Here is a 23,949-nt window from a genome sequence, read left to right as displayed (position 1 = left end):
CAATACCAATTGAACACCACAGATACCACAAATATTTCTATGAAAGAGAAACATTGGGAGGTTTTGTATCAGGTTTTTATTATCAATTACTAACGTCCTCGTATGAAACCCTTCAACTAGACACTGTCTGGAGGAGGGATATACCAGACCTGGAAAATGACTTTGATTGGCAAGGAGCCTGGGCAAATGTCCGACTCACATCAAGGAACCCGGATCATCAACAAATCAATCTGAACTATATTCACAGGACATACTTGACTCCTATAAGACTGTGCAGAATGGGGCTTAAACAAGACTCCAAATGCTCCCAATGTACAAATGGGGACGAAGGAACATTTATGCACATGTATTGGGACTGCCCACCAGTTAAGGCATTCTGGAAAGATGTGTCCCAACAGTTATCAAAACTCGTATCTTGGAATATACCTGTACACCCCTCGGTATTACTATTGAATGATGTTTTTGAGTTTGCAGTGAATCCACAGCTAAAGAGATTGGTTTTATCGGGTATCACAGTAGCTAAAAAGCTGATCGCATCACGCTGGTTTCAACCGGAAAAAATGTGCCGGAAAGTTGGGTTTCTTACATATCTCGATGTGATATATCAAGAAATATCTACAGCAAGAATTCTTGGTCTCAATGAATCCAAAATGTCAATGTGGGTAGAAGTGGTGGAGAGAATAAAAGCTAGCTTATAATGGTAGTGTCTGGTTAGGAGTGAGGGATAATGGAGGTACTATCCAAGGGGGGGTCCGGGAGGGGGGGGTTCAAGCTGGAGCATATGTGTGTAGGGTTTTAGAAAATAGGTATTAGGGGTATATTCTATACTAACATTTATATAATTGTAATTTCGCTGGATATACACAGTATACGGTTAAAATGTTATTATGGACTATTTTTGTTTTATCTTGTTTCTGTACTTGCATGTAATTTTAACCACCTTGACTGAAAGTTTCATTATGCATTATGTGTTGAGTACTGACTTTTAATAATTTTTGTTTTGCAATAATAAAAAAAAAAAAAAAAAAAAAAAATAGAAAGCATAGTTTAATTATTTCCTCTGTGGCCACAGCAGAAAAGGACAGTTTACAATCAGAGACAACAATGTTCACACACAAACGTCTGACCATAAAGTGACCCAGAGGTCTGGTCAGCACGTACATTAATACACAATTGAAATGGTCACTAGACACCCAGACAGGTAAACAAAGTCTGCCCAAAGGAGAACCAGCCTTGGCTAGGCGGTGTTGTTTGTTATGTTCTTAACTGGAATGCTAAACAACCTTGCTAGGAGAGAAAAAGATTAGGTCAAAAGTCATCCTCTCCCCACATTAAAGGGACAGTAGTGTCTGCCAGTGTCTGAGCTCATTATACTAGCTGGTCATATTGAACCAGTCAAGCTGTACAAAGATAAAATGATATCTCAACACAGATATATATTGACATGATAATATTCCCACGACACATGCCATCCATCAACTCTGAAGGCTTGCTTACCAACTGTTTCGCCTGTTTTATTGCAACACTACTATCACCGACATCTAAGAAGGGAGATCCCCGCTTGAACGGCCCTTCTAAGGTTTCTCTCCTCCACATTGCCTGTGTTGCATTTTTTCCTATTGCTAGGTTTTAGTGAGTTTTTCCTTACCTTCGCGTGGGGTATGTCTGGGAGTGTTGCATTTAAAAAAAAACAAGAGACTTGTTTAAAGAAGACGTGTCCCACCCATGGGGACATTAACATGTGTTGTCGGGCCTTACAAATACATTTGATTTGATTTTGATTTGATTTGCTCTCTCACCAATACCTGGTAGAGAGAGTAGCTGCGCTCTGATTCTGTGAGTGGTCTTCTAAACCAGGGGTTCCCAAACTTTTCAGGCCGGGGCCCAGAAAATAAGGCGTCAGAGAGCCGCGGCCCAATGCACATCGTCAGGCTTTTTTTTTTTTTTTTTTTGCCAGGCGATTTTTTTAAGCCAAATATCACTTCAATCCTATTAAGTTAGTTCAAGTTAGTTATTCATTTATATGTGCTATTTATGAGAGGGCTAACTTGTTGCAAAATAATAATGATAATAATAATAGCCTCATTAAAATACTATTGTTGCTTCGGTTGTTTTCAGCGTTTTATGTGCATAATCTGTTATTTAGTTTGAAATGTTCGTTGAAATAAGTAGATTTTTCGTTTTTGTTTATTTATTAAGTTAATATAAAACCATATAGTCACATTTTAGAATACAATAGAATAGAATTTTAGAATACAACTAGAAACACTGTCCTGGCCTGCTTCTAAGTTCAGTGGCCTGACAAAAAAAATTAAAATAAAAAAATAAAAAATACATTTTTTTTTTTTTTTTTAAATCATCTCGCGGCCCACCCGTGGCTGCTCGCGGCCCACCTTTGGGTCGCGACCCCGACTTTGGGAACCACTGTTCTAAACCACTACAGACTTTTACATTTTGTAATGCTCGGAGAACCTTGCAATATGGCCGACCACTGTAGTGCTTTTGAGCAAGGTGGCCGACTCCTGCATCTCACACTGTGCATTATTCACCAATCTGTAATGTATATAAATGTGTGTGTGTGTGTGTGTGTGTGTGTGTGTGGGCATGGTGTAAATTGATCAACAAATTCCAGGTTCCAAGCCAATATTCTATTATATTCTGTTTGTCACAAGGACTTTTAATTCGAAAAAATATAGACTGTTTCAGACCGGAAGTCTTGTTTCTTATTCCCGTAAACCTGACAGTGCTCATTTCTACTCCGACATCACTGAAGTGAAGCCTAGTAGTTTGGTCGGCTTCCGATGGGTGATGGGAGGACGGAGCGACACGCTAAATATAATCCTCATATAATCAGTGTTTTTTTTTTTTTTTTTTGTTTACGTGAAAACTATTAATCATGCGGAAGAAGTACGTCGTTGTTATGAATTGACCTCATCAATGGATGTATCCGGAGTTATTCCTAGTATTATCAGCCGTCGGGACGTTATTACTAGTAGCGAGGATCGGGTGCTTTTGCGGAGGAAACACGCCTTCCGATCCGGAGAACGAGCAATCAGCCGCGGAGGAGAACCAAAGACAAACAACAAGCCTTATGATAAGATAAACATGTAAGAGACCCATTTCGCTCAGATTTCCACATCATTACAATCCATGTTGTACGACGAGAATGTTTTTAAAAAATGGGGTTTCTATCAGTGCATATGGCATTATTGTAGCCGATCCGCGGTCATAGCAGGTGGATTGGCTTTGAATAGTCCTGTTCAGTTATAATGTTTTTTTTTGGGAAATGTTTGAGGCTGTTAACATGAAAGATGCGTTCAGCCTGAAAAGGACGTTTTGCAGATCAGGCCTGGTGATGCCGGGTGAAGATGCCCTGTGTGCAGCACTGATGGAGAAGAGTCTCGCCTTTAGCCCACAGTTGTTTGGTCCTGTTGTAGTCATGCGCTCCTGTGGATTTACTGTATGGAAAGGCCATGCATGCGGGGAATAGGAGCCAGTTACCACCCGCATCGATTGGATGATTGATGGAACTGGGGGATAAGCGTTTTAAAAAGAGTTAACGCGTATGATACAGTAGCCATATCCGCCATTTGATTTGGTTATTATACTTGAATCTAGGCTATAAAAAAACATCCAGGAAATAAACCCGAGTTGGCATGACGGTTGAATAGTTTCTTTAAGGGTTTTTTATGGCCTGGGAACTGTTTGGGAATCGGTGCAAAAGAAGCACCAAAGGGGTCCAGTCTGGCACAGTCCCGTCTGCTTCTGTGTCGTGAGTGATTTGGTAACCGACGCACAGCCTAGCAGCAATAAAGGGGGACTTATGTGTCAGAATCCCAGTGGCTACAGGAAATGCTTTGAAGTGGCCCCTTCAAAGCTGCCTGAGGGCTCAGCCTCCCGATTCTATTGTCAGAGCCGGAGGTGGGATCATTGCACCTCACTGCGCTGACGGCAGCCGAGGTTGAAGGTTGGCCTCGGCGGAGGGCCATATAGATTATGAGCCAGGTGTGAAATTCTATCCTGCTCCCCCGCCTGTCAGATCATTTATGAGAGAGAGAGAGAGAGAGAGAGAGAGAGAGAGAGAGAGAGAGAGATGACAAACTAAAGGGCAATGTGTATGTGAAGCTTATGGATAATGTTTTACCTCCAGGCATTTGACACAGTATGAGAAACTAGCCCGGTCTCCCCCCAGCCCCCCCCCCTCTCACACAATTTGGCTATTATATATGGTTGCCTCTAAATATATTCCAAACCATGAAATAAACATTATAGCCTTTGCGTTGCCAGAAGGTAATTAATCGGAATGAAAAATGCAGCACCCCCCCCCCCCCCCCCCCCTCTCGTCCTTCCACTAAGGAAATTGCTTTATTCATTCTGTTCTCTGTTTTGACATTCAATCCATTTGACCAGCCCTGCTTTCATAATTCTGTCAAGTCCACAGTTTGAAGAGCCGGGGCTGAAAATCTTAATTTCAGCTGCCAGTCAGGAGTCAGCCAGTAGTACGGTGCGTGTTTAATATGAGATGGAACTTGGAGTCAGTGTAATTACTGTGGAACAGCTCCTCTGGCCCCTAACATGTGATCTGTACCGGTTCTGACTTGACATTAAAACATTCAGTACAATGAAAATCGTGATTTTTCAAACCTCATTGAACGGAAGGTATGTTGATGTGAAATTGCCCAAAACTGTGAAAATGATGATTAAAGTGCTTTGATGTCTGTCGCCCTGGATATTTCAGATAACCCGTTTCCCCGAAAACATTGCATCCTCGGGTTACCCTGACTGGCCCATCAGTTGGTGTGTCAGTTGTCAGTAGTTAAAGGATATCAGCTAGCTAGTCCACAAACAAGCAATGAAACTAGTTTGCATCAATTGAGTTAATTTTAGTGTTTTCAAAAACATCCACAGCAACTGTGACAATTTATTTACCGGCTGTTACTGCAATTGTTAATCTCCCATAGCAACTGATCACACTGGTCTCATCAACTTGTTTACATTACATGTATTACGATACTAACTTGACATCTCCTGTCACAATCAACACACTGACAGTTGTCTGTGCTCAGAGAGGGCGCACTAAAACACATCAAATGATACATCTAAAGCTGAAAGCATGACACTCTGACACGCTTTTTCTGACTGAATTAATATCAGTGGTTCTTTAATATATTTGTGGAACATGTTGTATTGGACGCTAGAGCCATGCTTGTGAGTTGTGGTTGCAGAGGCCTGGAGCTGTAGCAGTTGGGAGGCCTACCATCCATTGAACTAATAATACCCATTGGTTTCCTGTGCTTCTGTTTTGAGAGTATAATTTATATTGGGGGTTGCCTGCTGTGGCGTATATGTTTTGTCTGAACCGGAGGTATACAGTTCAAAGCCTTGTCTCTCTCTGTCCCTGCCCAGCCTGGGTGAGGGGCTGGTAGGGAGGGTAGAGTTACAACCCCAGGCCTTCGGGTCTCTCTGGGGCTCTAGTCCCTTCAGCGCTCGTATCTCCTGCTGTATGAGGAGAGAGGGGGTTGTTTCATCTGGCTGCCTGCTTCTCCTCTGTTCTCCTCTCTCCTCTCATCTGTTCTCCTCCTCTCCTCTCATCTGTTCTCCTCTCCTCTGTTCTCCTCTCCTCTCCCCTTTACTCTGCCCCTCTCTTCCTTTCTGCTCTCCTATCTGTTCTCCTCTCTCCTCTCTGTCTCCTCTTTTCTGCTCGTTTTGCTCTCCCCTCTGCTTCCCTCTCTTCACCTCTTCTCCTCTCCCCCTCTCCGCTCTCTTAGAAGCCCAGTTTAGTTGTAGTAGATGTGTTGTGAAGTCTTCTCCTCAGGCTTCGCTCTCTAGTGCTGCTGAGTTCAACTTGAGAGTGACCTTTACTTGGTGCAGGCGTGATTATTGCACAGTCCAGTGCTCTGATTACGGTCATGACTCATTCACCCATGTCACTGAAAAACTTGTGGTTGTGTCATGTTTTGCTGTAGTGTGTTGTGTTGTGTTGTATTGGTTGTATCACACTGTATGCTTTGCTATAGTTGTGTTACTGTTTACTCAAAAGATTGTGTGTGTGTGTGTGGTGAGTGGAGGATGCAATGTGACCCCAGGAAAGAGCCCAGGCATCCAATCACTCTGCTGTGGTTCCAGGGGTAATGTGGATGGCCCGGTTGCTAAGCAATCCCTCCTGTGCACCATAGTAATCACCTTTTTATCTGCTAAGGGATGTCCTGTGTAATTATGGGCAGCCTGCCATCTTTTGAAATCTGCCTAATTGGTCTTTTCATTTTAATAGGATGAGGAGGCCACGGACCAGGGGGGTTAAGGGTGGGGGTTAAGGACAGGGCCTCCGGGGTCACTGAGGAGGGTGGGTAGGGGGGGGGGGGGTAGGGGTCTTATTTACCATGTGAGCTGGCCTTGTTTTGTCTACATTATGGTGCTCGGTCACTCTGCCTCAAAATGAGTGATCCATGCGGGGCTGATTGCACCGCTGCAGTGGTATCTGACCGTACCGTGGAGCCTGCAGCCAGAGGTCACTGTGGATTAAGTCCAGGGATCAAAGCCCCTTTCTCCTTCAACCACTTGGTTTTTCCATGGGGCCGTGGTCCAGGGCTTATCATTAAAGGAGAAACGACGTCTGTCCCGTGGGAGGGCCCTGCGGGGAGCTGGTTGACAATCTTTTCTCAGGAGTTTCTCTGTTTTATTAACATTTTTAATGACTTGAAGGAGCCAGTGACCCTTAACAGCATAATGAACAGCCCTGGTGAGGGGTGGGGGTGGGTATTAATGTGTAGACAGGAGAGGCCTCTGTGGGGGTGGGGGTGGGTAGCTAGGCTGAAGGGACATGTCTCTGTCCTTAGTGGACTAAATAAATCCTAGCAGGAACAACCACTCTTGAGTCTGAACTAGAGGCCACGGCAAGATCAGTAGAATGGCTCATTAGAAAGGATTTGTTCACAGCCGTAAAAAGACAACAACAGCTGCTCTCTTGTGGTTAAATAACTTCTATTCAGATAGCAGTTCTATTGAGGGACATCATGAAGGCAGAAGTGTGTCCTGTCTCTCATGTGTAGTAGGACAGTGGTTCTCAAAGAGGGGTCTGGGGACCCCCAGCGGTCCTTGAAGAGGTTTCAGGGGGTTCCCAGAAAAATGTGGAATATTTTAATTTCACTATTTCATTCACTAGAAGTTAAGCCTGATGAGAGAATATACAGTATAACAGTAATCATATATTTCACTCTCCCCAATGTTATCTCTCCACCCACAGTATCGACAATTGTTGAATTCTGGACTAAATCATATCTGGCTGAATTTCCCTCGGGATCAATAAAGTACTTCTATTCTATCTAAGAACAAATATCTTCTCAGATGGAGGTCCCTGAGAGAAGGGGGTCCTTGGTCTGATGTAGCTATGCGGGTCCCAGCAGGTTGAGACGAAGGGGACAGTTCTCAGTCCCAGCAGGTTGAGACGAAGGGGACAGAGTTCTCAGTCCCAGCAGGTTGAGACGAAGGGGACAGAGTTCTCAGTCCCAGCAGGTTGAGACGAAGGGGACAGTTCTCAGTCCCAGCAGGTTGAGACGAAGGGGACAGAGTTCTCAGTCCCAGCAGGTTGAGACGAAGGGGACAGTTCTCAGTCCCAGCAGGTTGAGACGAAGGGGACAGAGTTCTCAGTCCCACTCCCAGCAGGTTGAGACGAAGGGGACAGAGTTCTCAGTCCCAGCAGGTTGAGACGAAGGAGGTTGGGCGGTTGCTCCTCTATTTGTCTGTATTATTGCTGACATGTTTATGAGATTTACGACATTGCCTAAGTTGTTTTGTTTTCCAGAGGTGATTCCTCTGCATGGCGTCTGTTGTGTGGGTGTGTTTCTAGACTGTGGTCTGTGTCTGCTGGATGTTGCTGAGCTGTCGCTAGTCTGGTTAGATGACATAGATGTAGGCTAGATTCCTGTACAAATATGGGTTTATGTTACAAATGTCCTTTTATCATAAACCACATATTACTGTTATTATTTTCCAACTTAACGTAAGATTTTCAATCACAAGATTTATTTTGCTTGAATTTTCCTCCAAAACATTATGTTAACATGGACACACTGACTCGCTCTACTGTTCTATTAATCAGTGTAGCAGCAGTGCAGAGATGTAACGGTCTAAAGCTTCATTTATGAAGGTTATGTGGGCTGCTCATTCAACACAGTACGGCAACGAACGAGGACCAAGTAGACTAATCACAAGATATCGTGCTTATTCCAATTAAATTCCTTTTGAGCTCTTCTGATTGGTTAGAAGGGGGAGCTCTCTGCTCTCTGCTCTCTGCGCTGCGGCTACACTGGTCCATGAAACACACTCACAGTAAACAGTACATCAATATTGTAGCTTTCATTTAACTTCCCCTACCCAATTATACTCCGCCTCAACCCTGTACTAGTTTAATGTTAGCTGTCACTAGGTGGTATTATCAATACTGGTGCCCTGGACAGAAACACAAGCATTTGCTGGTGATTACGAGAATTACTCATCGATCACCACATCCGTGCCCTGTCATTTTAATTGTTGGCTTCCTTTGAGTAAGGGTGGTAGGTTAAAGCAAGGTACCGCTTTTCAACGCATTCCAGTGAAGTCTTCAGTGAACAGGAATTGTCAGCCATTGTTCTGACTGGTGAGTCTCACTGATGGCATTTGCATGCAGATGATATTAGATTCTTTGGATTATTAAAGTTGTCTGTTTTAGAATTAGCACATGTAACAATATGATCCCTTTTACAATATACCTGGTATATAGCAAGGTACTAGTACTAGGCCATGGATACCTTATCCTGGTTAATGTCAGGTTTTTGCCATATGCTTAAAGGTAGTCCTGTCAAACAGCAACCTCTAGGTAAAAGAGGTCAGATAGTGCTTACTGTACTATATTTAAACCCGTCCCCTACAACTCCAACCCACACATCAGACAAGAAATGTAAACAAAGTTAATACCTACAGTAGCACCTAACAGTTAAATACCTACAGTAGCACCTAACAGTTCAATACCTACAGTAGCACCTAGCACCTAACAGTTCAATACCTACAGTAGCACCTAACAACACCGAACAGGGCTATACCTACAGTAGCACCTAACAGGGCTATAATACCTACAGTAGCACCTAACAGGGCTATATACCTACAGTAGCACCTAACAGGGCTATAATACCTACAGTAGCACCTAACAGGGCTATACAGACAGTAGCACCTAACAGTTCAATACCTACAGACAGTAGCACCTAACCTACAGTAGCACCTAACACCCAACAGGGCTATTGTGTCTTGAGGTTGCTGTTTGCAAGCAGTACAGATTCTACCTGAAGTTCTGTTTTCATAGAATTATTCTGAATAATTTGTCTTCATTTAATGCATCCCAAATATGACTTTAAATGGAATATTAGCTGTTATCCAGAATACTTTGCATGTACACTAACTGAATGTCGAGCTTTAAACCACAGTTTTAATGTGTATTGACGGACCATCTGCCAGCTCAGTGCTTTACTAACAACATTTAGCTTGTTGGAAGTCAAGGTTTTCCAAAGGTTGGACGTTGGGCCGCTGGCTAGTTGACCCGGTGTGCATACTCCTGCAGGGGGTGAGGATAAGATAAGACCCCAGTGTTTACCTACCAGCACGCCCTTGGTGTTGGTCAGGCTTCATGCCATGGAACGTGTGACTGCTTTGGGCTGCATTCCAACCGGCCCACAGCCACCCGTGAAGGACGCGCAGGGAAGCAGGGCTGGGAACTCTGGATCCATTCACTTTCAATTCAATGCATTTCAGGAGGTGGACTTTCGGCATGGAAAGGTAGTGCTGCTGTCCAACCTATTGACAAGTACATGAGAATGTGTGCTCTTATCATCAGCAGGTAGAATGGATGCTCTATCATCAGCAGGTAGAATGTGTGCTCTTATCATCAGCAGGTAGAATGGACGCTCTTATCATCAGCAGGTAGAATGTGTGCTCTTATCATCAGCAGGTAGAATGGACGCTCTTATCATCAGCAGGTAGAATGTGTGCTCTTATCATCAGCAGGTAGAATGTGTGCTCTTATCAGCAGGTAGAATGTGTGCTCTTATTATCAGCAGGTAGAAATGTGTGCTCTTATCATCAGCAGGTAGAATGTGTGCTCTTATCATCAGCAGGTAGAATGTGTGCTCTTATCATCAGCAGGTAGAATGGATGCTCTTATCATCAGCAGGTAGAATGTGTGCTCTTATCATCAGCAGGTAGAATGGATGCTCTTATCATCAGCAGGTAGAATGGATGCTCTTATCATCAGCAGGTAGAATGTGTGCTCTATGATCAGCAGGTAGAATGGATGCTCTTATCATCAGCAGGTAGAATGTGTGCTCTTATCATCAGCAGGTAGAATGTGTGCTCTTATCATCAGCAGGTAGAATGTGTGCTCTTATCATCAGCAGGTAGAATGGGTGCTCTTATCATCAGCAGATAGAATGGACGCTTACCATCAGTAGTTAAAATGTGTGCTCTATCGGCAGGTAAAAGTAAATTTTCTGTAACCCATTTAGACCTAAAACGCCTGCTAAGAATGCATTATATAGCCTGCATATACACACATATGTGTTTCCCAGTTTCTTTTTTTAAAAACTTTGACCAGTCACCTGGTTCTTTTAGCGTTTATCGCTTTTCTTCGCATTCATACTTTGTCAAGTTCGACCGACAGAAGCAGGCTGAAAGGGTTCAGATGGGGGGGAAGACACTCTGGGAAAGGCACGGTTGCCGTCCGGGATTCGAACGCACTCAGCCCCAGATCCGCGCGAGCGCGGTTGTCCACGGCGCTGAAATAGCACTCGCGGTACGTGGTGAGCTACTGGAGCTCCCCATGTTTCCCAGTTTCTAATTGTTAATTTAATTGATTTCCTGCAGGGAAAGTGAACGGCATATTTGAAGTTTTGGACAGATGAGCTTGTAAACGTTGTGACCCAGCAGGCAACATTGTTCAAGGGGTTGTCACACAACACTTTTGTATTGGTTACAAGAATGTAGGAATGTCCCAAATACCAATTTTTGGGATTCAAAGATTCAGTAGGAATTATCAGCGAATAATCAACGTTTTATTCTTCCTGCGTGCAACGTTTCAATGTGGTATGCAAATTAAAGCGATTTAGAAGATGTGCTTTCTGAAAGTTCTCATGACTAAATGTTCTTGTCTGAGAAAACTGATTTTCCAAATTAATATTGGATTATTATTTTTTATTTTTTTATCCATTTTTTCTCCCATCCCAATTTTCGTATCATCCAATTCAACCCTCCCCTGTCTTTGAACGCTGTTTCTTGCCTCCCACAAGCCGGCTGCAATGTGGACTAAGTCATACATAGCACTAGTCCCCTCCGATACTCGAGGTAACAGCAGTCGCATCTTTCCACCTGCGCGGCGCGATCTTTCAGCGTCAGGGGTCTGGGCTTTGGAGGGGCCCCGCCCCTGTCGCTTCCTGATTCTACTGCGCAGGCGCACCAACCGACCTGTAGGAGTCGCTGTCCACAACGCCCGATCCCCACCCATCAGTTTCCCACCCCCTAATACTGCCAATGTGTATTCGTGCGGACGACCAGCTAAACTGAAAGCAATGTGGAGCGCTGGGCTCGAACAGGGAGGCGAACCTGTTCGAGCCCAGTCTCCAGTATTCGTGGTGAGCGCCTTGCCCACTGCACGACGTAGCCGCCCTTGGATTATTATTTCTGTAAAGTATAGGCACATTCAGGAGTGATAAAACATTTACTACTGAAAGCAAAGAAAAAGCATTAAAATAATAAAAAGCACATGATTTTTGCATTGAATACCACAGCAGCGATTGAAGCATTCGGGTCAGCTTTAATTATATCACAACCTTTTGTTGACCAGAAAAAGTAAATCTTATATTTTGCTCTCTGTGTCAGTTCAGTTTCTGCTGGCAGGCAGTATGCAGTAACATATGCAGTTTTATTATGATTTAAATCAGTATTTTCTCTAGTGTTCACTGTTCAGAGCTGCGGCAGATTGTCCTTGAGGATATTCACTAGCCAATGGAGAATATAGGGTGTAGGGGTGATCCCTACAAATTGCAACGTGGCCCCTGGTCTTTACTTGGCACCACCTGTGTGCGAGGGCAGATCTGAGCAGGTCCAAGGCCTGCTACTCCCACCAAGGCTGTTCTCACAGATAAGACTTAATTATGCCCCCGGCAGCTCTGTGGTAATGGCTTATATACGGTACTATGGTATAGTCTGCATTGAGAGCAATCTATACAATCATATCTCTTTGTGATGTACTCTGTAATATATTTAGGCAATTCACTTCTGTATTCAAGCACGCTTATGGAATAAAAAGCTCAGAATACTGTGGCAGTTGAACGAGGCAGGATGTACTTCTCCCAACATAATCCCCCTCTAGCCTCTAAATGCTACACGATTTCCATCCAAATGAATGTTCCTGATGTCTCTCCCGGGGGGCTTCAATACAGACCATTGTATTTATTTTACATATAATTCAAATTCTATAGAAAGCGCTGCTTAACACTGTTGTAAAACCTTTTTACAGGACAGGCTCATCTGGATGGAAATGAGTCTTCATTGTTATCGTCCCCCGGGCTGTGAGCCGGCTGCTTATTGTGGAGCGCCGGCTGCAGCTTCAGGCATGTTTGGATGTCCTGTATTTCAACCTTTGTGTCTTTCTTTGTGTGGAAAAGAGAGAGACGGAGAGAGAGAGGAGGGGGGCATGAGAGGGAAATCTGGGTCTCTCTCTACTTCTATGCTTCTCTGATACCAATTATGCAAACTATTAGAGAATTTAACCAGGCCAGGGTCTTATCTGCTAATCCAAGAGTAATAGATTCTATTAAAAATGCATGAGGGGGGGGGGGGGGGGGGGGGTGATGGAGCCAGCAGCTGGAGCAGCATCACTGATGCTGTGGAAGTCTTGTCTGGGTCTGTCATACTCTGCTCTCCTGGCTCCATTACTCCACACTGGGTCCTGTACTACTGTACAGTAAAGGGCTGTGTTTTCTCTACCTCAGAGAACATATTGAGTGTTATGTAAGTACACAGTGGTAGTAAGTAGCGAACACTGTAGCTCCTAGACTACGCTGTCTCCCTCCCCCCATACAAAACCAGCCCAGAGCTTCTTTTTCCTCAAGCATTTCCCCCTCCTGTTATAATATAACCAATTACTGTGTACTCGTAATCTTTTCTTTCTTTGTACAGCAACCTTTACTGTACTTTGTCAGCTATAGTTCTCAATTCTGTCCAGGGTGCCAGTCAGACGAGAATCTGAGCAGAGAGAGAGGAGGAGAGGAGGCAGTGGGGCATTAGCATAGCACTCTCTCAGCTAATCCAACTAGAGAGTGAAAAGGGTTCTCGGCTTAAACCTTTTTTCATTATCATCTAATTATTAACTGAGGTTTCTGAGAAGACGAGCTTAGAGGATTCAGGGGTTTTCGTGTAGTGGTGTGTGTGAGTGTGTATCTTTTGTCTGTGGTTTTTTTGTGTGTTTCATTTGAAAGGAAGGGTCCTCGGGCTCAAACCTTGGAGGGCGGCTGTAAGTAGCGGAGAGGTTTCAGGAGGTCGGGCGGATGCTCTTATCTGGGCCCAAGTTGTAATTGAGGGCTTTTAGGGAGGGGGGGGGGTAGCTTTGCGTGTTATTATGCCCTGCTGTGAGATAGAGTAAGTTGATCAGTTGACTCCATCTGGCGGGGGTGCACCTGGTTTCCAGGGGTGTTGGTGCATCGCCAGCCTCTCATCCTGAGAAATGTGATTCACATCGCCCAGAGAGACATGTGAAATTAAAGTGTTTTTTACCTAATTATGATTGAGAACGACCTGTGACTCGTCTCGCAGATTAGAGAGGATCGTGTGTGTGTCAGGTTGGCTGTTATGGATCACCGTCAGGAGCTCTTGTTATGGATCACTGTCAAGTTGGCTGTTATGGATCACTGCCAGGAGCTGTTGTTATGGATCACCGTCAGGAGCTGTTGTTATGGATCACCGTCAGGAGCTGTTGTTATGGATCACCGTCAGGAGCTGTTGTTATGGATCACCGTCAGGAGCTGTTGTTATGGATCACCGTCAGGAGCTGTTGTTATGGATCACCGTCAGGAGCTGTGTCAAGGGTACGTCTCCTCTCTGACGAGGACGTGTGTCCTGAGGGGCCTGCTTGCCATCTGGATCCAGTTGGACTTTAAGCAGATCAGTCCTCTCTCTGCCCGTTTTTCAAGCGGAACAGGCATCATCCAGTCCGCGTCCGCATCCTCTGACCTTGTTATCTCCTCGCACAGAATCATGTCCCGGGCCCCAACAGGACAGACAATAGCTTTTAAAATGAGACGTTTTATTTTCCATGCCCCCCTACCCCCCTAGGCCCCTGAAAAACAAGCACATCAATGATCGAAGGGGCCAATTTGTCTGCCAAAACCCCCTTATCAAAAAAACCTTGGGAGACAAAAGATGGGGGTCTTATCTCCCCGGCAGACCCTCACTGGACCGCATCACGCCTGATAAGGCTGCTTATCGGCCACGCTGATGTCACCCCAAAGTGGCGAGGATTGGAACGTCCTTGCAGCTTAAAGTTTGCCCTCTTTTCTTTTGCGTGACAGAGGGGACCTGGCAGATATTAGCTGGTAGGGAACAGGGTTGGAAGCTCCACACTGAGGCTGAGGTAGGATAACCAGGCTTTGACTTTCAGCCACATGCTGCTTAGTAGTTTTCTTTTCTATTTTAGTTCTAGAAAGGGGCCATATGATATAAATCTCAATATTATTATTATTACCACTGTCTGTCAATTCTACTGTAGCCACTTTGGCAGGTAGACAACCTGTCTTTTCTATTGTAAATACTACTATTTAGTAATGTAATAATTAAATACATGCGCACTGTAATATGTTCCAATAAAAAGGGTTTTCATGCTCTGGTTATAATAACCTATAGGATATAATAGCCGGGGCATAAAGGAGTAATATTAGTAATAGCTTTCCCGGTTGGTGGCGGAACACTTAAAGAGATGCAGAAATGCCTCTGTGTCAGATTTACAGACAAACAAGTCTGGCCCTCGTGTTAATGATTAAGATCTCTTGACTTCCAACACTACACTTCAAAGTCAGGTTGAACTCTGCTGATGAATGCTGTTGAACGCTGCTGACCGGTGGTTTACAGTTGGGCAGTAGTCACAAGGTGAATTCATTATATATTAGTGTTTCCTCTATAATTTGTATTTGAGGCGTTTGTGGGTGTTTTTTGTGTTTTTGTTCCATCCATATTTAGGTCTCTATTTTTGTCTCTAGTCTAGACCAGGTTGTACTAAATCTCTTTAGTAATCTCTTGATATTTGTTTTATGATAAAAGTGCTAACTCTATAAACATTCCCCTATATTTTTGCAAGAAAATCTGGCTAAGATAAAATAAATCTCTTTTGAATTTCCAATATTTCAGTATTGACAGCTGGACAGCTTGGCTTGACAATATTCAAAGTCTTTGTTTTGGTATCTACTGTATATACTGTATATATCACAATATCTTAGGTATCATCATGTTTGATCATCCATTTGATGTTTATCACATTGGACAGCAGGGTAATGGGGTGTGTTATACATCACTATTCACAATATGAAAACTTCACAAGATATGATCAGATAGATCTTGGTCAGTTACAGCTGGATGAATAAAGATAAAACATTAGTATACCACTGGCTACCGATGCATCTTCATTAGTATTGAGCACCTTTAAATGAACATACCAACATTATAGGAAATGCACCTACCGTCTTCTCCAGAGTCAGACAAGAAGATAGATACCAATTTCCTCTCAGTGCGTTCAGTAGAAAGCTATCCGGCTGCAAGCTAGCTTAGCTTAGCACAAATTAATGGAAGCGGATACGGACCACTAGCCTAGCTTAAAACTCTGGGAGAGGTGTTTTTGGCCAACAGCTAGGCTAGTCGGCCTGTATCCACTTTCATTCATTTGTGCTAAGCTAGGCTAGCTTGCAGCCGGATAGCCTTCTACTGAACCCACAGAGAGGAAATTGCTATCTTCTTGTTTGACTCTGGAGAAGACGGTAAGTGCATTTCCCATAATGTTAACTACAGATGGTTAGACCTAGAGTCGTGGACAGGTAACAGTCAGGACAGATACAGTCAGGTCCGTCCGGAAAAGGGGGATTGCTTTTTTGGGCGTGGACTCGTGGAGGCCAGTTCCTTCAGCATTTTTGTAGGAAAGTCAACATTTTACTGATGTTTCAATGAAATCAACTAGTTGATTAGTTGACAAAGTCCTAGACTGTTAGTCACTAAGAATGTATCTTGTTGAGGAAACAGTCCTAGATGTGAGCTAAGCCGGTTTGGGGAGGGGCCCATTCATTGGACCTTTTCAGGGGCCCAGGCATTTCTGTGTTGGTAGGTCCTCGGTCCAGTTATTGTACATCAAAATCAACAGACACCACTTGTGGTTTTCACCCTAGTTAACATCGCTCTGCTGTCACTCTTTGTCTCCTTTCTTTTCTTCTAATTCAGAATGCAAACGGCAATTTTGTAGCTTTAAGTAAAAAAAGAAAAAATAAAGAAAAAACTCTTTGAATTTGAACTCTCAAGAGTAAGACGATGGGATAAAAGAGTTCCCGTTGGTTATGTCTTTTCTTCGTTCTATCTCTCTCCTGCTCTCGGCTCTCTGTAAAAAGGTTTTAAAGCGATGGTCTCGTCTCTGTGGGAATTATAATGTGCTCTCTTGATGCATTTTCATCCAGGAGCAAATTGCCAGAGTAATGGAAGGTATTCCGATACTCTTTTCTCATTTCCCGCTGGTAGCAGTGAAGGCATCTTCCCTGGAGATCTCCTCTCTCTCTCTCTCTCTCTCTCTCTCTCTCTCTCTCTCTCTCTCTCTCTCTCTCTCTCTCTCTCTCTCTCTCTCTCTCTCTCTCTCTCTCTCTCTCTCTCTCTCTCTCTCTCTCTCTCTCTCTCTAATATATATATATTTGTCTCTCACTCTCCTCTTCTGCTCATCCTTCACCTTTGACAAATGTGTGGTAATGGAAGGGTTGTTGTAAAATTGACATTCTTTTCAAAATGGAGTCTGACCGTATGGTGTGCTTTTAGCTCCCCAGACGTGTGATCAAATGAGAGAGGCTGAGTGGGGCTGAAGTGGGCTTGTCACCGAGGGCTAGTCAGAGGGATGAGGAGGGGGGAGGAGGAGGAGGTGGTGGTTCTCTTTAGGCATCTGACTACTAGAGTGAAAGGCACTCTGCCCCCCCCCCCCCCCTCTCTCTCTCTCTCTCTCTCTCTCTCTCTCTCTCTCTCTCTCTCTCTCTCTCTCTCTCCCCCTCTCTCTCTCCTCTGAGTTTAGAGGTAATCATGTTTCTACAGCTAGCCAGTGAGCTCTCTATCCTGTGGTCGACTCACTTAAGCCGCCCTGCGGACCTCGGGGTTGGGGGGGGGGGGTTGGGAGGAAACAATAACTAGAAAGAACCATAGAAGAAAGCAAAAAAAAGAGAGAGAGATGGAGGAGACGGGCCTCTTGTAGCTGCAGGCTCATCTCAGCCTCCATCGTTCCTCACAGCTCCTCTGTGAAAACACCTTGTTTCCTTCCAATTATAACAACTGCTCTGGAGAATAAATCTTCTGATGGCAGTGATAGATCATCTCTAATTCTGTCACATTATGCGTTGGTTAGCAGCGGCCTGTGTAACAGGAGGCACAGGGTAGGTGCAGCACCCACTATGCCTGGGGTTCCTCTTTAGTATTGCTAACGCTGGCACCCGGATCTGCTGACTATATGGGATGATCAAAGAGGTTTGTTGCAGAGGCACTTATGTATGAAAGGATCAGATGATATCCAGATTCCTATTCAGAATGATGGCCTCAATCAACGTTGCTGGGAAGAAGCCGCTGGCTCTGAGGCACAGGGCCCCTCATTACTTCAGACAATACTTAACTCTCCAAATCACACCAAACCATTTCAGGGAGAAGGGCTTGCTTTTGGCTTTCTCCGCTGATCAATACAGCCATCAATTCATAAGAGCAATTTAAGGAGACCAGTGCTCTGGGCTGAGGGAGAAGGCTGAAGGGCACAGCTGTGGGCTAGAGGAGGCCTGGTAAATGATCGGTCTTATTACTACAGACAGAACAAGGAAAGCGCCATCATAACGGCTAACCAGAGGGAGGAAATGGAGTCACTTTTAAGCAATATTGCTTCCTTAGATGTGTGGTCTCCACAGCACAGAGGGGGGGGGGGTCCTGAATTTCAATATGGTAACAGGACCTGAGTGGGAGCAGACTTGTGTTTGGTTAAAGTGAGGAGTATGTTCTGGAGAGCAGGAGAGATGGCTCTGGAGCATCCAACAGCACGGTAGCTTTAACTGAAGTTTTGATGTAAGATTTTGACAGATACCACTGGCTACTGTCTGATGCATCTTCAAAGGTTACCTAATGTGCGTGTGTGTGTGTCTACTGTATGTCATGTTCTGGCTGAGCTGTAAAGAAAAAAATGTCCTTGAAAATCAACGATTGGAAAAATTTATATTTAATTTCAGTTTTTTAAGTTTAATATTAGAGTTAAAGGTAGTGGTGTACATTAATTGCGTAACATACTTAGTTACTTTCCACCACTGCAAGAGCTACGTGTAACAAGTCATAAATCACAGGACTTGACATTCTACTTTTTCTTTTTCAGTTTTCACTCGTAAAAGGATCACGTCAATATCCCCCCTCTTATTATAATTCATCGTTGTTATCTAGTGACCCCAAACTAGTCCAGTAGAAATAATGGATCCGATCAGTACTCGCTATTGGCCAATTATGTTACTGCTCAGAATACATTTTTATAAAGAATTGCTATTGTAAATAATTTGTATCTTTTAAGGAGTGCAAAATCTGAACCTTTAACGTGTATTTTGAAGAACTGATGTGTTTAAGAATCTGTATTTTAAAGAATCTGTCATTAAAACCCATTCTCTGCCACCACTTTGATCATCCTAAACCATTCTCTGCCAGTGTTATTTGTCTATGGAGATGTTCACCTTCTTTGCAGGGCTATAACTTTTTAAATTGTATTGCTAAATTGACATTACTATGGCCCATTCAACATCAATTATCTATCGTTCAGGATGTAGGAACGTTTTACTTTTTCATTCACACATTCATACGAAAATACCGTCTAGAGTATAAATATGTTTTTATCGTTTTCTGCAGTATTTCATAGAACTTGAGATATAGGCATAAATGCATATTAGATTATCAAATGCAGTTTGATACCGATCCATGCTATATAAAAAATGTCAACTGTACATGGTCCTAAACGTTATGACTGATCATCTGCGGGTGAACGGAGGGGGGGGGGGGGGTCGTTTATAATTCCGTGACCGACGTTAAATGATTTATGTAGTATGGGCTGGGCGATATGGCCAAAAACGTTATCGCGATAAAATTTATAAAATTATTTTCATATAACTCGATATCGATAATTATCATCGATATAATTTCTGTCAAGTTTAATTAGCTTCTTATGCCCGGCGCCGATGGACGGGCTATTAATAGACTTCTTTTGCTGCTGCGAATGTCTCGAGTTGATGTCGTCATCAGTCCGCGCACGTTAGCAGTTAGCCAGAGCAAGCGGTGTATCCCATGACAATGTACTAACTATCACCCTAAAATACTCCGGTCAGCCCCAATACATTGCAACGACGTCCACCGCATACCCCACACTACTCTAACCGTGGCCTCAGAATTCACGCCACACACCCACTCGGCATGTAAACTATAAAATAGCGGCGTGCAAGCTAATTATCCTAGCCAGCCTTGTTTCCAATGTACTAAATATCACCCTGTCAAGTTAGACCGCGCTCTCAAGATTCGACACTGGGTGCTGAAATCCCATTAAGTATTATATAGAAAAGAAGCAGTAAAGCTAGACCAGCACTCTCAGGTTCAAGAATTTAATGGCAGCCTGAAACAAACATGTTTTGGAATTACATATTCCTTCGTCAGTGTTATAGCAAGCTATAACAAGCAAGCTATAACACTGACGAAGGAATATGTAATTCCGAAACATGTTTGTTTCAGGCTGCCATTAAATTCTTGAACCTGAGAGTGCTGGTCTAGCTTCACTGCTTCTTTTCTAAATATCACCCTAAAATACTCCGTTCAGCCCCAATACATTGCAACGACGTCCACCGCATACCCCACACTACTCTAACCGTGGCCTCAGAATTCACGCCACACACCCACTCGGCACGTAAACTATAAAATAGCGGCGTGCAAGCTAATTATCCTAGCCAGCCTTGTTTACTACTGGAGTCCTACCTCTCTACCCAGAGGTGCAGCGCGGGTCTCCTTCGCTGTCGGCCATCTCCTTCACTGATTGGTTGTTAGTGCGTGTGCTCATATCCAAGCTTGGAAAATCGATATATCGAAACTTTGCGACCACGTTTCATGTTTATTTCGAGGAAATAATTTATCGCGATAGTTATCGTTATCGTTTTATCGCCCAGCCCTAGTATGGGTGATATATTGATCAGAGCAGTTTGTATAGAAAATTATAAAGAAAAGCGCTGAAACTCACGTCAGTCTCCTCGTACCGTTGGGCGATGAGAGTGGAGCAAACAGATCCCAGTTATGTGGTGGGGATCGAGGCGATCCAGTTCCGGTTTGTATAATACTAATATACGCCCAAATCATGTTGTTTATTGAGTTATGGCAACGATCCATGTCCACGGTGTGTGGATTGAGTCCCGGGACGATAAACGAGTGGCCGGACGGAATTAGGGGACGGACCGAGCTGAAACGGGCATTTCCGGTTTGGCAACTCGCCGATCGGCCACCAGGTGGCGGTATTGAAGCGTTGCAGAGTTGTGATGGCTCCCGCAGCATATGACAAGGCTCCGTGGGTGAAATATGAATTCCATGACAAAATATGAAATATGAACTTGAAACACGCTGTACAGCGATATTGGCAGACAACGCATGGCGGGCAATAACGCTGAACAGCGATTTTGGCGGGAATGGGTTAAGAATCGGGCCAGTTGCACAAAGCAAGTTTTCTCCTAAGGTCTAAGAGGTCTGCTAAGGTATTTTGTGCAACAGTCTAACTTTAAGGGACCACTTAGGTATTAGGGATGGGCGTGAGTAATCGATTACTCGTAGCTATGAGAAAAATCTATCTGAAATTATTAATAATTTTTATGAAAAAAAAACAATATTTAAAATATATATATATATTTTTTACATATTTGTTTCACATGTGTAAGATTATAGCTGTTTGTTGGTTTCCTTAAACATATACGTGAATGAACAAAATTAAGTAAAAGGAAACCTTAAGTAAGTTTGTTTTGTGTAACCAATTCTATTTTAAGAACCTCGGATTTCTCTGAAAATCTTAATTGAAGGTGTTTTGTGCAACTGACCCCTGTAGAATCTGTGTTCAGGATGAACTGATATGGGTGAATCCCTGTCCAGACATGAACAAGCTGTGTCCCTCTGCCTCCCTGCAGCAGGGTGCCCACAGCCCTCTGAGCCACCATGCTGGCTTGCATCCAGAGACGGCAGAACCTCTCGTCCCAGCGCCTGGTCTGCACCCCCAAGATCCTGGATGTCCCACCGCTAGCGCTACCAGCACCACCCCCGCAGTCCTGCACCCGCAAAGGTCAGTAGACATCAAGAAGGTTGGGTCAGTGTTTCCCACACGTTCCTCAGGTTATTTTCTATGGCGGTGACAGGCTAGGGTTGGGCTTAGGGAGCAGCCACACTGATCGTTAAAGGAACACACCAACTTTATGGGAAATGCGCTTACCGTCTTCTCCAGAGTCTGACAAGAAGATAGATTTGAAGCTAGGCTAGTGGTCCGTATCCTCTTCCATTAATTTGTGCTAGGCTAGCTTGCAGCTGGAAAACTGTCAACTGTAGAAGTAGAAAGCCTTATTTCATTGCACAGCACATTACAACAAGATTGGTTCGTGCAGCACTTATAGAAAACGACCACACACAAAACTACCACACAACACATCCATGATGTACCTATAGACACACTACCATCCATACATGTGTTGTACCCATACTCACTGACACACCACACATTCATGTACCCCCTCATACCCTCTGGTGCTACATATGCACTTATTCACAGGAACATTAAAAAGGTTAAATTTCTTTTTTTTAAAGCATTGCAAAAACATCACAGCAGAAAAAAAGCAGAAAATATTGCACATTATTACATGACGTTTTAACATTCGCCTAAATGCTTGATTGTGATTGGTCAATAGTTATTACTCGATAACGGACCGCTGCCAGGGGCAACCAAGCAATAATGACCGCTGTTCGCAGCTGGAGCAATCAAGCCCACGGACACACACTACATCAGTGCAACCGAGCAATAATGACCGCTGTTCGCAGCTGGAGCAATCAAGCCCACTGACACACACTGCCTCAGTGCAATCAGACACACCTGCCGGCTGCCGGCGATAATAATATTAACTTTATTTGGGCTGACAGAGCCACAGAACAACTGCGTCTGCATTTGATCTCGTCTTGTCGATGGTGTAAAATGAATTAGGTATATTGTTAGTAAGTTAGCCATGTAAATTAGGGCTGTCTTAAATACTTCGAAGCTTCGAAGCTTCGTTCGATGGCACAAGCTTCGAACATAAAAAAAAAAAGTCGAAGTAAAAAAAAAAAAAATGTATTAATCTTTTTTCAATTTTTTTTTTTCAAAATTTTTATTTTATTTTTATTTTTACTTCGGTGTGTGTGTGTGTGTGTGTGTGTGTGTGTGTGTGCATGGGGCCATTGGGTGGGGCCGGGGGACAAATACACTGGAGGATGGAGGAAAGTAACCCAGCTCAGCACTGCCCAAATTATATCATCACTATTGCCTGTTTGAAGGATATCATCCTCAAACACATATACACCACCTACACGCCTATTCTCAGTCCTTGCCCCACAATGGTGGAATGAACTACCCACCCCAGTTAGGACAGCCGAATCCCATCCAATCTTTCGCCGTCGACTAAAGACACACTTCTTCCACCATTATCTGAAATAAAATTTAAAAAATAAAATAAAAAAAATCTAACCCTAACTAACCTTACTGTCATGCACTTGTCCTAATAAACTAACCTACACTGTAATACGCAACACTTTGATGAATATTGTTACTCAGCTGATAGAGTTGTATCCTTCCTGATGACCTGTCGTACAGAACTTGTAAGTCGCTTTGGATAAAAGCGTCAGCTAAATGACTAAATGTAAATGTGAATGTAAATGCCTTGTAGAATTCCACACATAAGAAAGAAAGATACTGGTATGAATAAACAAAATAGGAAATAAAATGTAGAAATGCATGCAATACATAAATAAATATGAATCTCCATATATGAAATAGAACATTTAGATAAGGTGCTACTGAGATGTTTTGGTGAGTTCTTTGTTTTTTTGTGGAAGTAGCCCTTCTTAAAAATGCATGAACATTCACTGATAATTGGTCTGTAGTGGAGTCTACAAGGTTTACATTGCCGGACCATGTAGAATCCGGACCTTGTAGACTGACATAATTCTGTGCATAGTTTAGTCTACACAGGCCATATTTCAAATAATCAAAATCTTACTTCATTCATCTTAAACATTCTTGATTTGGGGGATTGGTAGTTCCCATAAAATCTGAAGTTGTTCAAACGACAACAGCGATCCACCTTGAATTAAATCACACTGTGTTGGCTGCGTCACAGTCACGAAAGGGGCTACTTAATTCATTAATCCAATCCACTTTATTTATAGAGCACATTTAAAAACAACAAAGTTTACCAAAGTGCTGTACAAGTCCCACAACATAAGAAAAAAAAAATTATAAAAAAAATTCTATAAAAAAAAAGAAATACATTTTTTTTTAATTCGAAGCTTCGAATTAAAATCGAAGCTCGGCCCCGAAGCTTCGATTGCCAAAAAAAAATTCGAAGGTCAGCCCTACATGTAATAAGCGGGATA

The 23,949-nt window shown here is 43.4% G+C and overlaps 1 protein-coding gene across 1 annotated transcript in view; it reads left to right on the top strand.

Moving 5' to 3' along the window:
• Positions 1-2,934: 2,934 nt before the first annotated feature.
• Positions 2,935-23,949, top strand: part of LOC311236679 (protein FAM222A-like) — a gene marked incomplete at its 3' end in the record, with an annotated part of 66,284 nt that continues 45,269 nt past the window's right edge. The window contains exons 1-2 of the mRNA XM_084324398.1: positions 2,935-3,107; positions 21,465-21,616. Coding sequence (XP_084180524.1) covers positions 21,493-21,616 — 124 coding nt within the window. The 5' untranslated portion in view covers positions 2,935-3,107; positions 21,465-21,492. The remainder of the gene's footprint in view (positions 3,108-21,464; positions 21,617-23,949) is intronic.

This window comes from Notolepis coatsorum (genome assembly GCF_963971535.1).
Source record: "Notolepis coatsorum genome assembly, chromosome: 11".
NCBI classification, from domain to species: Eukaryota; Metazoa; Chordata; class Actinopteri; order Aulopiformes; family Paralepididae; genus Notolepis; species Notolepis coatsorum.
Note: the sequence above shows the minus strand (reverse complement) of the source record. Positions and strands in the feature narration are given on the sequence as shown.